Source organism: Crocodylus siamensis, chromosome 3 (genome assembly GCF_052110815.1).
Source record: "Crocodylus siamensis isolate JL-2025a chromosome 3, ASM5211081v1, whole genome shotgun sequence".
Classification (NCBI taxonomy): Eukaryota; Metazoa; Chordata; order Crocodylia; family Crocodylidae; genus Crocodylus; species Crocodylus siamensis.
In genome coordinates this window covers 91,221,104-91,238,258 of record NC_143397.1, presented here as the reverse complement: position 1 = coordinate 91,238,258, position 17,155 = coordinate 91,221,104, and the positions used below count along the sequence as shown (strand labels likewise).

At 39.5% G+C, this 17,155-nt stretch overlaps 1 protein-coding gene across 11 annotated transcripts in view; it reads right to left on the bottom strand.

Moving 5' to 3' along the window:
- Positions 1–17,155, bottom strand: part of MLLT3 (MLLT3 super elongation complex subunit) — a 221,933-nt gene that overhangs the window by 203,651 nt on the left and 1,127 nt on the right. For 9 of the 11 annotated variants that reach the window (XR_016441276.1, XR_016441277.1, XM_090038803.1 and 6 more), the window contains one exon: positions 16,874–17,054. Coding sequence is in view for 7 of the 11 variants with exons in the window: in XM_090038803.1 (XP_089894929.1) it covers positions 16,874–17,054 (181 nt within the window). In the remaining 4 variants the exon portion in view is untranslated. Of the gene's footprint in view, positions 1–16,873; positions 17,055–17,155 lie in introns of those variants that run through there. The other 2 variants (XM_090038799.1, XM_090038798.1) reach the window with 2 other exon arrangements.

The window sequence follows — 17,155 nt, the reverse complement described above, 5'->3', positions numbered from 1 at the left end:
TACCATTCCCACAAGTGCCCGATCCAATTCTCGGTGGTGGCATTACCACACAGATTTTGTGTGTTCAGACTGCCCAGCACAGACAACTGAAAAACACAGCAAGCTCAAGTGAGTTATGGTTACCGGTAGCCGAACAAAGCCCTGAAGAGTATATACAAAGTAGAGCAGAATGCCCCAAACTGGTGCTTTTTAGCCACTGGGCCCTTAAAACAACACTTTTAAAATTGCTAGAGAGTCCCTTCCCTGACCACTTGGAAGAATTGCTTAAGTGTGATTATTTAAAAATCCAAGCATTTATCACAAAGAGTAGGTGGACAGTAACCCAAGGCAATTATTAAACCTTTTTGAATCATATGAAAATGCTGACACACTATGAAGAGCAAATAATTCCATTTCAAAAGTTCCTAGGAGTAAACGAGCACTTGGTTTCTGTGGCAGAATGGTCTACCAATAAACAGCATGCATTTCCTGTTCTCTTTTCATTGTAGGTTTGGTTTTCAGGGGGGTTTTTAATAATATATTTTAGACTATAATAATTTTCATATAGGAACAAACAAATGTGCAATTCCATAGTGTTAGTACATATTTAATATCCTTAAGGCAGACAGGGTCCTTGTAAACTTAACTTCAATAAAAAGCTTCCTAAATCCTGCTTCCTTTTTGTTCCTTTGAGAAAACGGTGAAGCAATTTGCATTTACAGCTTAGTTCCTGTTTCCAAAATACCCCTTTAACTTGGTCTTTTCTCTTTTTATGGCGGATATAAATGGCACCAAATTGTCAAATCACAGCTATTTTGTGTGCTACCTATACAAATAGGTCTTATTTCTGACAAGCCATAAAACAATTACTGCTGAATTCCCGTAGCCCTTTGATATCCCAGCTTGCCTGCAGGGCTCCAAAGCCATCTTCCATTACTTGTCTTGGAGCACTGCTAAAAAAGTCTGAACAGACATTGAGGGAAGATGAAACATCCCCATTCTTACACATACAAACAGAAATAAACCAAAATCTAACACTGAGGTAATTATTTCTGAGGCAAAATGTAACTTCAGTTTTCTTTTGCCTACAATACTAAAAGTCAACATATTGTGTTACCATTTCCCCTATTCTTGCCTCCCACTAATCAGGTTTAAAACAAACAAACAAAAAACCCACACAAAACACCCAAGTTGGCTTTCATGGAGAAAAGTTCTCTGCTTTACTAAGCCAGCTTACTTGTTGCAGTTTAATAGGACTGAATCTTAATTCAGCTGCTTGGGTGCTATTTATACCAGCCAGAATAAATTACTGCTTTTATCCAGGAAGATTCTTCCCAATTTATTACCCATGCTTACCAATTTAATATGTCAACACCATTAAAAAATGCTAATTTTAGAAGACAGATGGAAGACAGGAACAAATACTACACACAAAAAGACAGGTTCTAAAAAAGAAATTGGGGAGACACAGAAAGAAAAAGAGGGGGCGAAGGAAAAAAAAAAAAAAAAAGGAAGTGAGAATGATTCTAGGTATTCTACCTGCTTCTGAATTCCCACCAGTTTTTGTGGGTTGGGAAGCACATATTTTTTTTCCTTACGCATTCCTCACTCCTTAGCATTGTCTGGAAGCAAAGAAAGGGATTTGGGAAAATATCCCAAGAGTAAAAAATAAACTGGCTACGTACAAAGTAATACGAAGTGTACAAAACAAATATCCTGAAAAGAAATAACTGAAAGAAAAGTTATTGTCATTTTAGATGTTACTTGTAGCAAGAAGGAAGAATAACTTAATCTCTGCAACCACAGATATAGCAAAAGTGAGATCGTGTAGGTAGCCATCAGCATATTTAATTATTGTGCTGTTATCTTCTCAGATGTCTTGTAGTCCCCCCTTTATCTTAGGCAAAAAGAGAGAGAAAAAAAGAGGAGGAAGGAAAAAGGAGAGAAGGAAAACAATTTTAAAAATTGCTTCATACTTCTAATTGCTTCATACTTCTGGCAATACCACCGCAACATATGATATGCATGTAATGCATGCCAGAGAGGGAAGCTGGTGGCCAGATTTTCACTCCCTCTGTTTAAATCACACAAATGTTCTCACTCCTCCCCCATATATCCATGGACATGTAGAAGAATACATGTGTGAACAAACTAAGCAACGATAATCTACTTTTCTATAGAAAGAGAAATTTGCCTTGTCAAATGCGACTTACAGATCCCACGTTATTTTAAGGATTAAAATGAAATCCAACACCCCCCCCCACAAAAAAACAAACAAACAACCACACAACTTTGAACATTTCCTTGGTTTGAGGGTCACTGGCATTTTCCTCCTCCTAGTTCCAAACTGTCAGGACCTTTTTTCCTGTCTTCCGCCCAATCCCCTGCACTAGACGGATTAAAACACGTGGTATACATATCAATTTATAATCTAAATAAGCAATATGTGTTCCATTGGTACTATTCTATTATTCGTGAAGTAATGATTTGTGCAGTTCAAAAGCTTGCCCACATTTTGAGTACATAGTTTTGCGTCACACACATCATGTTTTGCTAATACATGTACCAAGTAAAGTTAATATAAACTTTTAAAAATTGCTAGGTTTTATCCAGTCTAAAAAGAAGGGAAAAAATTATTCTGTAGAACTGTCAAACTATTTACAAATATTAAGAAACCCATGAAAATGAATGCCAAAAGAGAGAGAGAGAAAAATCAATGTTTTTATTGATTTTCATACTCTTGTGGTACCTTTAGGGATTGGTTAGGCCATTACATTTAACTTGGCAAGACAAGAGTTGCAAACCATAATAACTGCATAGTTGACTATGGGTGGAAAGTTCTTTAGTACTTATTGTGCCTATAATTTACAATAAGTCTTTGGGCTCCCGCACTACCTTTGTGAAACCAGTTTACTGCTTAAATCTTTTAAAGACTGTTTAATTTATATTAATAAAGATACATATTACATACAGTGTTGTTGTTTGAAAGGAATAAACACATTCACATACGTGTGCATGCACACATACTACCGAAAACATCTTCAGCTTCTGACTGCATGACAAAATTTGACCACTGCTAATTTGCTTCAGCCTTTTTCATTCAAAGATACAGGTCCCAGTTTTCATTTATCAAGAGTATTATTTTGAAATAAAAAATGTGTCAGAAATTTTCAGTAGAGTCTTGAGTTTAGATTGAATGACTGGAGCCCTGAGGCAAACACACTGATCTAATCACAGCAAAAGATTCCAAAATCATGTCTTGTTCAAGCCAAAAAAATAATAAGTCAGCTGTTCTAAAACTACAATAAGCATGAAAATGTTTATAACATACAAAAAATACTTACGTTGACTACTTTAGTTTGACCTTAAAACTTTTAATGGTAACATTTTGTGTATGCACACCTCTCACCCAAAATATAACTGTGGAAAATAAATTTAAGCATTGAAAAATAATTTAAATGTAAAAACACTAACTCTTTGACTCATGCAGACTACAGAACAGGCCATGAAGTAAGCAATCTAAACTAAAAACTTAAACTATCCAACTGTCTAGACGCACAATTTGATACCTTCCAAGATTCAAGCTAGTTATAAAAAAAATAACTGCTATTCTTGCATATAACATTTGAAATAATATCTAAAATACATAAAAGTGAATAAAGAACTTTGAATATAGATAAAGTTGCTCTGTATAATCATAGACTAACATTATTCCTGAAATCCACAATTCAAGTGTTAACATAGAAATATCTCTATCCCAGCAAAGATCCAACCAAAATAGATGTATCAAAAGAGTAGTAGGGTTAGGCTCCTTTTGTTGTTGTTTTTTTTTAAGGGGGGGGGAAGGAGGGGAGTTAGGAACTAAAAATCTACAGCAGCTGTTTAACTTTGCCTTTAACTAGAATATCAAAAACTCAAGGAAGTGATCTAATGCAGCATCGCTTCATGGAAACCAGATCACTTCTATTTAATTTCAAGCAACTGGCATGGATAATGAAAACAAAAATTATTCCACAGTCTGCCTGTTTATTTGTCAATCTAATGTTCATCAAATATTAACTTTTCTTCTCATAGACAACCTCCAGAGTCATTTATTTTGTCCACAGAAAAGATCCAGAGGCGCAAACTAAACTTTCTAGTGTGTAGTAAGAAAACATTTGACTAAAAAAGTGTGTAATGAATAATAAAGCATGCAAACCATTCATAATTCAAACTTTTGTACAACTGCAAGTTTCTGTTACTATTGCTACAGAATGCTGTAAAGTCCCTGCTGTTCCTTAGTGTGGGAATTCCTCCTCCCCCCCACCCCTCTTAATGGAATCCAGGTTATATTTTTTATAAAGGAGACTGCTCAATATTTTAAAATTCTACACTTAATTTCCTCTACAGAGATTTATTACTAATATTGGTCTCAGTCCTGCAACCAGATCTCCATTAACAGACCTTAAAATGAATGCAGAATCCCACTAAGGCAACAGTCTTCCATACTGACTCTAAATACAGATTCACACAAACCAACTCAAATTTTACTGGAATTATCTTTGATTTCCACAGGTGTAACTGCAGAATATTCCTAATTTTTAATAAAGACTCACCTAATTTATACTATCCTCTTCCACTGAAATCTTAACATATTCCATTTGCCCTTTAAAAGAGAATTGATGGGAATGAACAAGACAGTATGTAAAAGCAAATTAAGTTTATTGTTTATATTGTTAACGGGCTACTTGATTTACTTTGGAGTTAGAGACTCACAATCTTGCATAAATACACTAAACAGATCAAAAGTACCCCCTAAAAAAATGCCTTTACTGCAATTTAGTGGCATGCAAACATTTATTTTTATTTATATGATTTTTTTGCCAGGCAATGGCTTGTTGAAAAGAGTAATTAGAAAAGGCTGCAAAGGGAAGATAATATTAGGTAAAAATTGGGGGCCAATATAAGCTAGAATCTATAATAAAAATGAATAAAATGTTATTGAAAAATTAAAAAAATCAAAGGCATTTGTTAGACAAATGCAAGGGCTAGCTGCAATGCCACTGACTTCCACAATTTTCAGTAATGTGACAGAGAAGATTCAAACCCAGAAAAATTCTTAGCTGTATGTTATTTACAGGAAAAGCCCTAAACCGCAAAACAAAACTACCTTGAAGTTGCTCATAAGCTGAGGAATAAAACTTTCAAAGTCAATGCATTAATACTGGGGATATAGGATTGATAACTCCTTTCAGTGTATTTCCTACTAGCCAAACACTGACAGCACATATTGCTGAGAAGAGTGCTTTCTATTTTAAGGAGTCACCAGTAGAACTGCGAGAAATGGCTGCGTTTCAATTCGGTTTTAGATTCGGCTATTTCAGAGGACAGCGATTCGTATCGGTGTTTTGGATCACCGTCCTGTTTTGTTTCGTTTCAGCTGAACCTCCTCCGCATAGGTTTCGAGGAGGCTGCAAGTTTCGCACAGCCCTACCCAGCCAGGGGCTGCAGGGCCCCAGTGGGAAGCCAGGACAGGGCCGTGAGTGGCTTGTCTGGGGGGAGGGCTGCTGCCCTCCGTATAGGCGAGGAGACCCATGCATGGGTCTCCTCACCACCACCGCTGGCCACCCCATGCAGCCCCAGATCTCTGCTCCCTGTGGAGCCAATCTTTTGGCCAGCACAACTCCCTGCAGAGCCAGGTCCTATGGCAGAGCAGCAGCATACAGCTTTTTCCCTGCAAACCTGGCTCCAAAACGCTGAAATTTTCCAAAACGTCTCAAATGCCTCGTTTCATTTTGGAGATGTTTCTGAGCCTTCTGTTTTGATTGGGATTCAGTGTTTAGGGTGCCAAAACAGCCCCAAACCCCTCCAAAATGAAAGGGCTGCTGAAATTTTGCACAGCCCTGGCCACCAGTAGTAAGCATTTTCCCACCAGGTTGACATTCTGGCATGATCAAAGGTATGGACCCTGCCTATCTGGAGCCGTTTCAAAAGGGGAGCTGCTGATCTGGAGCATAAATCTGCTGTTAGTATCTAACAGTTGCCTATGGAAAAGCTGGGAATGATACAATGTAGCAAAACAGGTCCAACTTTTAACTTTGCTCATCCAGAGTTAAAGTTGGACTGACTTTGCTACTACATTTATAACCTTCCAAGCTTGTCTGCATATAGCTGTTAAAATGTTGTGCAGTTCAGAGGAAGAAACCCCCTCCCCTTTGAAATGGCTCCAAATGTACCCATGTCCATATCCTGACCATCAGCATTCAATGGAGTCAGAAATTTCACTCCAGATCTTACTAGATGTAAAAGAGGTCTGAATAATACCCTACACACACTGAAGTAGCACACTGATAGAGCAATCAGCAAATGCTTAAATCAGTGGCCTGGTAAAGATATTCTCTATAATTTTAACCATAAAAAGCCAGAAATTTAACCCTACACACATTTTATGGCATAAGCAAGTGGGTCTATATGAAACACCTGCTCAGCTTTAAAAACAGCAACATTAAAATGAGTATTGAACCTTGGCATATGACAGGAGAATTCAATATTTTTGGCCTACAAGCTTTACCGGGGTTGGACCGAATAAAGAAACTTGCTTTAATCTCCCATTAAAATAGCATTCTTGACTAGAGATAGCTCAAACCAGAGACACACATAATATGAGGGTTGGTTTTGAAGTCAAGTACACCTCTGCTCAAAGGATCATGTTTTCTAGACATTACTGGGCAAAAATGTGCTTTCTGTTTTGATTCCCAACTCCTGCTAGCTAATTTCAAGTTGATCAGTAGTTATCCATATATTTTATTAAATAAATTCCTGAACCACACAACTCTATAGCCCATCCACCATAAAGAAAGCTTCTCTTCCTGAAGTAGTGAATGCTTTTTTTTTTTTTTTTTAATTGCAAGCCTAAGAGCATGAGAAACAAGACAATGAAAACACCATATATGCTTGTCTCCAGTCAACCCTTGTCACCCCTCCAACTTCAAGGAGTTCTCTTTCTGTTGGATTTCAAGATTATCCTTTTTGTATTATTTCCCTTCAAAATTTGCATATGAAAGGTTTAATACTGTCTCCCTACAGCACATAAAGAAATCCTTGATTTCCTTTAGAAGCCTGAAAAAACATAGAACACCTTGTCCTTTAGCCCTTGTTTCATAGCTATACACAACTCTCCTGCAATTTGTTCAATAAACAAACAAACCAACAAACCAACAGCAAAAGCAAAAATGATTAAGTGCCTCTCTGACTGAACATAGGATTTGCCTTTATTATTATAAGGACCAGTGCCCCAAAAAACCAACCAGCTGATGCAAACAGTGCATTTAAGCTTCCTACAAACTCTCTGCTATCTTAAAGATGAATGGCAGTAGCTATCCATCAGTAGGCAACAGAAGATGTTTTTTGTTAGATCTGTACTTCTGTTCTCCCTTCTGTCTCTGCCATCCCAACAGTTTAAAACCAGCACATTTGCCTTGCTGTTCTATCCTTCTGTAAGGTCATTTAGAAGGAAAAAAACCCACCTTCACTGTATAAAGTTATGCTTGTTTGTATAAAAGTATGAAATAAGAAAAATAAAAGACATGAAAAGGCAATTCATATGCACCAATAACTCAGAATAGGCTTAGTTAGATAAGTCAATCATTTACATGCAGTTGTGAGAGTTAAGACATTTGGGGCCATAACATGCTATTGATTTTAGAACAGACTCTTCCACCACCACCCAGATTTCTCTACAGAATTCAAAGAAACAAATCTGAACTCCCCAGTAGAGTCAGTGGGGAGTTCCACTTAAGATCAATGGCATGATTGATACTTTGTTGGCAAGTAATGGAAATAGTTAAGCATTAATACTATATGTGGGAACACTGCCACAATACTAACATTACTGCAATTTCTAATTGGTGCTAAGGAGAATCCTGTTTCCTAACCCCTTACAAAAATTATAGTTGAGAGAGAGAGAGGGGTTTGTGGCAAGATAGTAAATTTATACTGACGAAATAAGCTTTATTTAGAAATTTACAAACCTTCTGAAATTAGTGTATTACATCCTATAACCTTGATGATTGATACAGTGCTGTGTCACTGAAATACGACACAGAACATGAATTTTCAGTAAGATGTCTACACAAACATTTGAGTAAGCATAAGCCACTTTACATCCCTCTCCTCAAATCATGCTGCACAGTTAAGCAAAAATACAGACATAATCAATATAGTAGGAGACAATTAACAAAAATGTTTTTACCTAGAACACACTGTATTTTGCAACCAAAAACGCCACCATTTTTGTACAAGTCACATGCTGAGCATTAACACATCTATATGCATACATTTCTCTTTATTTTCACATTCCTCTAATTATATAATTCAAAACAGCTGCATATGGAAGTACACTCATCCCCATCTACCAAAAAGTGTATTGTAGTGCAAGAGTGATGCTGTAGCCTTATGGTCCAGAAATTGTAAAAAAAATCAACTTTTTAAAGTAACTCATTAGACCAGACACAGGTAGTAAAAAGTTAACATGCCACAAACATTAGGGATTATGCCCTCCTCTCCAACCTGTTGTTCCCAAGAAATTTTATTTAGATTCCACTAAAAGCAGAAGACAGAGGTACTATGTGTTCCCCAGGACAAAGGTTGTATATCTAAGACTTCTTTCGCAGATGTTTTGACCTTGTTGGAATAGATTTACTCAGTTTCAAAATGTCAAAACTAATGCAGAGAAATGAAACTAGATGTCAATATCAGACATCTAGTTAGATTCTGTACTAGCAAACTCAGTATGATAAATTTCTTTTACATCTTGTATTTTTCCTAAGGAAAAAAAAAAAGTACACAAAAAATCCTGCTCATGGAATAAACTCCTCTAATGCTAAAGAAAAAAAATTCTCTCTCTTTCAAAGGAGCCTAGAATTATGGCATGTTTCAAAAGTATGCTAAACAAGAAACATATGCAGACACTGATCACATGTGTAATTAACTAAAGTATTTTACCCCTTTAAAGTAAGTGTTCTATATTCACCATCTCAAACATAATACACAGTAATGTAATTTTCCCCTCTAGGTTAGCACCAAAAGATTTAAATAACTAATATGTATAAACCAAATTTTTCTAGAGCTGCAAAATGATCTTTTTAAAGCTAGAAATATTGTATTAACACTGAAATATTGTTTAGCAGGCACGATACATTTCCACTGAGATTACTTTATCCATATTGCTCTGTTGTTACATGCTAAGCATCTCCAAGGCTTTTATGCTACCTTCTCCTATCTTCATCCAACTTTTTAAGAAATGTCAGCTAAATATCTAGACTGAATTAGGATTTATCACCAGCAATTTTAACTGCAATCAGAGTAACTGCCTGGCAGAATTATTCTATATCCAGCTCTCTCAAAATAAATATTAAACAACATCTAACTAGCCAACTTACAAACTAGTCAGAGGGGCCCAGCAGGCACCTGGGAAGTCCCTGTTCCCCTGAGCACTTCCAGGAGTGACCAGGAATAATGGTCACAAGATGACAGAGGGTAGATTTAAGCTAGATATCAGGAGGCACTACTTCGCGGTCTGGGCAGCTAGGATCTGGAAGCAACTACCAAGAGAAGTGGTGCTGGCTCCTACCCTGGGGGTCTTTAAGAGGAGGCTAGATGTACACCTTGCTGGGGTCGTCTGACCCCAGTACTCTTTCCTGCCATGGCAGGGGGTCAGACTAGATGATCTGCTCAGGTCCCTTCCGACCCTAGAAACTATGAAACTATAATCTCAATGGAACATCCCACATGGGGAAGGAACAAAGCCACAACCCACACACTACCAGTCATACTCCAAGGTATCCCAAACCAAAACTTGAATTAATATTTTGACTTGCTGTACCTCAGGCACTACAAAATGCCAGTAACTAAAATTTATTTACTTAAGATAAGAACAAAGGTCACATTTAATTTTATATTTAAATTCCTAGATTTCAATTACTTTATTGCAGGTTAAGTTCAACAGTTGCACGTAACTTTACCAGGGGAAAAAACACAAAAATGGTGTATTTGGCAGAAACTAACTGGTTCTATGACAACCACTATTAATTAAAGATTACTAGATAAACATAAACTGCTCTAAAAAGGTAGAGTTGTTGACTGAACTGAGACATTGTGATGTTCCAGTCCTATGAGAAACGCTACATGCTCACATGCTTCAATCCAGCAGCTAAAAGCTCAATAGTCTTGGGTAATTCTGGGTAAACTTTGATATTGACACTATTAACTATGAAAGTTTAGCCTGAAGTGGTATGCCAAAGACTTGAAAATAGCTCTTAAAAATACGGTTCCCAAAATGATCAAGAATAAGTTATAAATATTACAGATACTAACTAGATAAGCATAACTAGATAACTAAATATTAACTAGATGAACGTTTTAAGTTCCAGTATGACAAATAAAGTATTACAGGGGAGGAGAAAAAAGCCCCAAGATTTGAAACACTTCCAATACAATACACATTTGATAGAATCACAAGTCACACTTAACTTTTTTGTACTCTCAAGTTATATCTATTTTATTAATTCATTAGTGATTTTATCTCATAAACTTTCTAGCCAATTACTATTTTGTCCTGAGTACTAGAGAAAAAAAAAATCACATCAGACCTTAGTCAAAATCCATTGGTGGGGAATGGGCACTAACTGTTCTGTATATGAAAAGGCACTATCTACCATGAAGGCATCAAGCCTGATATTTTATGAACACCATTTTAAACATACACATTTCATTACTAAGACACCCACAAACTTTGAACATATCGGGGGGGTCAATTTACTTCCAAAAAGGGAGAAAGATGCAGCCACAATAGACTTAGCCTTACAAGTAGCAGAAGCCCTTCTTAATATTTAATTTTCCCTGTTCTAGATTATCTGCTAGTATTATTATAGGAAGCACACAAAGTAGACAAGTCAGACAGCATCTGTTCCCAGGTTCCAATCCTGTTACTGTAATCAATAAGTACTTGCTTTTGAACTCAACTTTAACAATTTAGGTTGTAGATATGATAGAAACAATGTGTAAATGGCATTTAAAAGCAAATTTATTAAAGTTTTAGGACAACTAGAGTACACTATGCTAGACTTCATAAGTAATAACAAATCTATCCTGATTTCAGATCCTTTGCCAAAAAAAACAATGGATACTGTAGATGAGATGGTAAACTGTCCTATGGCTAGCAGTACTGAAGTTCATATCAGCTGTGAGAAGAAAATGGTGGTTATGTTGAAGTCTAGCATTGTGTGCTGTAGTTGTCCTAAAACTTTAATAAATTTGCTTTTAACAATTACACATTGTTTCTATCATACCTACAACCTAAGTTAAAGTTTAAAAGTACACAAGGACTCGATGAAGACCCTGTATATAAAAACAAGGAGAAAAGCCTGAAAGTGAAGCTGACAAGGCTCTTTTGCAACTACATAATCAGGAAAAAGCAAACAGTAACTAAGTTTTTCTGTAAGATTGTTTATTCCTCCAAACATTAATCGGTAAAGCAGAGCTGTATGAAACCCACTGGAAAGCAGGGCTATATTTTCGTTACTAAGTAATTTCAAGTCAGAAAGACTCACCCATAACTTCTGCCCTTGGAGGCAATATATTATTTGTTTAGGTAATGTACAAATTGATGAAAAAATCCTAATGCAACGATGGAAGGATTCTATGCATGTACATCTGTATATGTCAGGGCTCCCTAACCTATGCTCCCTAAAAGCCCCTCTGATGTTGCTTAAGACTACAGGAAATAGAAGTTCAAACTGAGCCTGACAAGAAGACCAAAATTAAGATATTGTCCATGGCACATCCATTGCTCAGTACTGTTGCCTATGGCCCAGCAAAGCAATACAAAGGACTTTACTGTAGACAGAAGGATTAGAGCCAAAACCAGGTGACAATCATACAGTACATGCCATGCCATACAATGATTTGTTAGAGTTCTATGTTTGTGCAGACATGAAAAGCAGCACATCTCAAATCATTAGTGCCATGTTTCCTATAAAAGATTCTTATCTCAATGTAAATCAGATATAGCTTTTGCCTTGGTAAAGTTCTCTTTGCAATTAATGGAAACAAGAACTGCAGAATTCAGTTCTGTAAGGAAAAATAAATGCTATAGGTTCTTTCAGGATTAGTCATGACTCTCTTGAAAGAGACTTTGTAAAACAGCAGCTTACAACATGATTATTGGGCGAGGCATGTTAAAATAAGTGTACTTCAGAATGGTATACTTGGTATAAACTTTCATACATAATGAGAAGGCATCTTAACACAAATCAAGCTAAGGTAGAACACTGCAATAAGTCCAATGCATGGTAGGTCAGCGGAAAAGTTCACTGAACTTTTAAGGAGGTCAGCTGTAAATTTACCACCACCACTACCATAAATTAATATTTTGGAGTAAACACGGCTTATATGTTTCCATATACATCAGAGCAAGTTATTCTGCTTCTCTAAGTGAGATATGCCAGTGGCCAGAGTGACCCAGGCTCTCGTATTTTCAACGGTACAAAAACACGTAACTAGTACTCCCTTAAACAAAAGCAAGGATAGGGTGAGGGGGGCAAAAAGAAGAGACACATTGGGGCGGACGCCCCATGACACTGTCTGCAAAATAATAGGTTCTTTCTTAAAATGACACAGCTTTCAAAACTTATCCAAAATCATTAGTCATACTAGTACCAACACGTTTTTATATAGATACCATTAAAAAAAAAAAGACACCTGAAGCACCTGAATAGGTGATTTCTTATCTAATTGAAGTACAGAAAAGCAACAGTGAACAAGTCAACAACTATTATGCCAATGTACCAATAGCCATCAGATTTTAAAGAAAAAAAGAATAAAGATTAAAATCTTCACAAACCATTTCATACAATAGAAATCCAATATGATCACAGAGGAGCAACAGCTCTTCCTTTGAAGATATCTCAGTATTACTGCAGCAAAGCAACAGGAAACACCCTGGGATTTTAATAAAACAAAGTCAGCAGCATCACATGCCGGCTCCAGGTAACACACAACACCTGGGAACAGGGGCTGGGGGGGGCGGGGAGCAGGGGTGCCCCTCTGCAAGGGGCCTTTGTGGGAAAGCACATGCCACCCACCCAGCCAGCTGTCCGGGGGAGGGGGAAGAGGGAGGCTGGCATGCGATCGGAGCACAGCTCTGCAGCCACGGTGAGGGTTGGGGGTGGGGCATGGGCTTGCACGCAGTGACCACTGCCACTTACTTGGAGGGCCGTGATGTAAGTGACGGCCACTGCCTCCAAAACCTGCCACTGCCACCGCAGAGCTGTGCCTGGAGATTTCCGAGGCTGCGGCTGCTACTGCCATCACGGGCCTTTAAGTAAGTGGCAGCAGCCGCTGCATGCAAGCCTAAATCCCAGCCCCGCCCCCACACCATCCCCCATCCTTCACTGTGGCTGCAGCGTCGACCATAGAGCTATGCTCCAGCCGCATGCCAGCCTCCCTCTTCCCCAGGCGGCTGGCTGGGCAGCATGTGTGTGGCCCACACATGACGGGTACCTCCACACTTTCCCCTGTATCACTTGCCTGCAAAGCCCCCTGCAGAGGGGCACCCCTGCCCTCACCCCCTGGCCCTGCTCCCAGCTGCGATGTGCTGCCTGGGACTGGCAGCACCCCCCGCTCCCTCAGCCCCCAACCATCTTCCCCAGCCTTGCCCCAAGCCCCACTTACCTCTAGGATCCAGGGGTGAAGGGCATGGCTCTGCAGTGGCAGTGCTTGCCTACGAAGCCCCCAACCCTGCATGCAGCCGCCACAACCCCACACTGCCGCGGAGCGTGCAGCCGGTTGTCGGTCATGCCACTGCATGCAAGCCCCCCCGTTTCATCCCCCAATCAGGCGGCACATATGTGGCCTGCACACAGTGGTTGCCACTGCACGGCTGCTGCTGCGCCCGGTGCCACTTGCCCACAAAGCCATTCAGGTGGCCGTGGAATGCCAGCACAGGGCGCAGTGGCAGAGTTGTGGCGGCAGCCTCCGTGTGTGAACCTCCTGTCAGGGCAGTCGGCATGTGTGTGGCCCACAGAGTGGCACTCCTGCCCTCACCCCCCCAGCCCTGCTCCTGGGAGTAGGCACAGGGGCACCCCCCCCCTTTTTGATCTACCCCTCCAGCACCTTCCCTTTCCCCCGCTCTGCCCCACCCCTTCTCCCCCTCACACACTTTACCTGCTGGGGTAGGTGTCAGTGTCTATGGGTCTGGTCTGGGGGGGTTGTTGTGAGGGGCATCAGGAAGGCTGTTGAGATTGGGGGGGGGGGATGAAGAGTGCAGGGCCTTTAATTTTTATCACAGATTTTGGGTTTTTAACCAGAGAATTTGCCATTTTTAACCAGAGAAAACCAGGATCCCTGCTCATTACTGTAAATATGAAAGGCCCAGAAAGCTGAAGTAAAACACCAGGAGTAAGCGGAGGGCTGAGCATTGCTTGAGCTTACAGCAAGCTGCTCCCAGTGAAGAGAAAATGTTCCCTTCCAATCCGAGCTATGTGTAATTACAATATGAAAAATCCTCTCTCCCTCGCTATACAAACTGGCATTTTTCCCAGCAGGTGTCACATCATGGAAAACACATATACAAATAAGAATCCAAAATAAACATTTTTAAACAATAGTTTAAACGGCTGCATAAACAAAACTCAACAGCCTAACATACACAACAAAACACTCTCAGGAGCAACCTTCTTTCTCGCACAAGCAAAATCCTAAAATACATCCCCATTAACCAGCTTCTATACCACACCTAGCAACAATCCCCAAGTCTGGGCTGCAGAGTCATGTTCCCTCAGGCTTGGAGGGACTGTCCCTCAGACAATCATTAAGCATGGGGAATAAAGGCAGTGTGTCACAGAACAGCGTACATTATGATATGAAAAGTACTTTCTACCATTGATTTCAGCATATCCATCAGTTCACTTGATGCAGATTTAAAAAAAAAAAAAAAACAGACTACCTCAACTATTTAAACTACACTCAGGATGGGTTTCCCTGTTTTGTCAGGTGTTTACACAAATTACTGTTTTTATTTAAATCAAGTGTCTTTCTGTACAAGTAACAGAAGAAATAGAAAGCAATGAAGAAAAACATTCTTACAGTGAGATCTTTATTCTGTTTAAAGTATAGCAGCAATAAAATAACTGAAAACCGCACAATAGTTATTTCTCGACAAGAGCGCACTGCACAACTGTTTCAGGGATGTGAGCAAAAAACAGGCTTTATGAGGAGTGAAAGATAGCTAGTGGCATGTACTCTAGAGAAGCATCATTTAAATTCTATTTCCTCCTGACCATACATCTTTCACCTCAAAGATCAAATACAGATTAAGTGAAATTAAGTTGCAAAAGAAATACATAAGTCAACCTAAAAAGAAATTCAGATAACTGAATGCACATAAACATGTTGAACTTACCATAATAAGAATTTTGCTTTCTCTATTCACTCCCTACAAGCTCAATAATTCCCACATAGCTCTAAGCAGAATGGATTTATTATGATGTTGTTCTAAGGAACTGAAGGAGTTCTAGATGCCAATAAAGATTACAGATCAAATGGGAGATAACTATGAACCATTGTGTCTATTTAGATAAATAAACCTGCACACAAACAAAGCACCTCCTCTAAGCTAACTAAAACAATCAGCAGCTCTGAAGGAATCAAAACTGAATAAAGGTTTTTTTTTTAAACCTCCTCAAATCAAACAAAACGGCATCTCCTTTCCCCCCACCTTTTTTTAATAGCACCTCTCTTCCTTTCTCCCCTTTTTTAAAACATCCTCACACATTGAAAAATTAAAACATTGCATGGAGACTGTTCAGCAAACTAAAAAACAAAAATAAAACAAATCCAAACCCTCTCAGAAAAAGTAACAGTAGCAAAGAAACAAGTGAAGCACATATCCATACAAAAAACTTGGCAGCAACACTTCCACCTACTTCCCTCCAGTCCATTCATCCTGTAGACTGGAGGGAAAGGTGAAGACCAGGGAGAGAACGTAATATGTACTGGGGGAGGTGGGGGGGAGGAACCCCTCTATAGAGTTGATTTACAGCACAGAGAATTGCCAACACCATTAAAAAAGCAGGGAAGATGCTCTGGGGGAAAATGGCATATAAATGCAAGCTTTGTCCCAGGTATCCAGGTTCATAGATGTTTGGGTTGGAAGAGACCTCAGTAGATCATCAAGTCCAACCCCCTGCCCTGGACAGAAAAGAGCAATGGGGTTAGACAACCCCAGCTAGGTGCATGTTGACTAATACAGTTGTAGCCATATAGGTCTAGCAGCAAAAGGAATTAGGACTCATGGTAGCGGTGATATCTTGTATTAGACCAACTAGATTTTTGAAAAGAAAATTTAAAGAACATTTTTTGCAAAAACCTAGTTGGTCTAATACAAGATATCACCTCTACCATGAGCTTTGTCCCAGGCACCAGTGATTAAAAGATCATTGCTGCAGCTACTGATTTGAGTAATTGTGAGAGAAGCGGGGAGGGGGAATGGAGAAATAAATGACATTGATGACCCAGATGGCAGTAAAAGGATTGGCAAAGCCTGTAAGAAGAAGAGGAGAGGGCTGCTTTTGTTCCCCACTTCAGCCTGCACAAACCCATCAGCTAACAACTCCCTGCTCCATCAGTCAGGTTACGGTTTGGGGGGAAAAAAAAATAATAATAATAATTTTAAAAAACCCCACAGTACACCTGATGATGCTTTGTAGGCAGGGAGCTGTGTGGCAGCCAGAAGCCTGTCTGTGGGCTGTGTGCCTCCCAGCGCTCAGAGCATGCCTGGGAAGGCAATTGTTCCTCTCCCCCTAAGCAAACAACACTCCAGCGGTATTTCTGGAGACACCTTGAAGTGGGGCCCTACCTCTTTTTGGCCGGGGGAAGCTCTCGTGCAGGTGAAAGACGACTTTCTCCACAAAGTGCTGAATGTTACTGTGCTCAGGGCCCCTCACGAACACCATCCAGTCGTGGGTGAAGCCCTCCACGGTGGGTTTCTTCCTCACCTGGGCTCGGTGGCCCAACTCCAGTTTCACCTGAACGGCACACTAGAGAGAGACGCACACACACATCCGTGAGGCGAGGGCAGAGCTAGGGCTGGATGGGGGGCGAGGGGGATAAACCCCACTGCACAAGAAGAAGAGGGCAG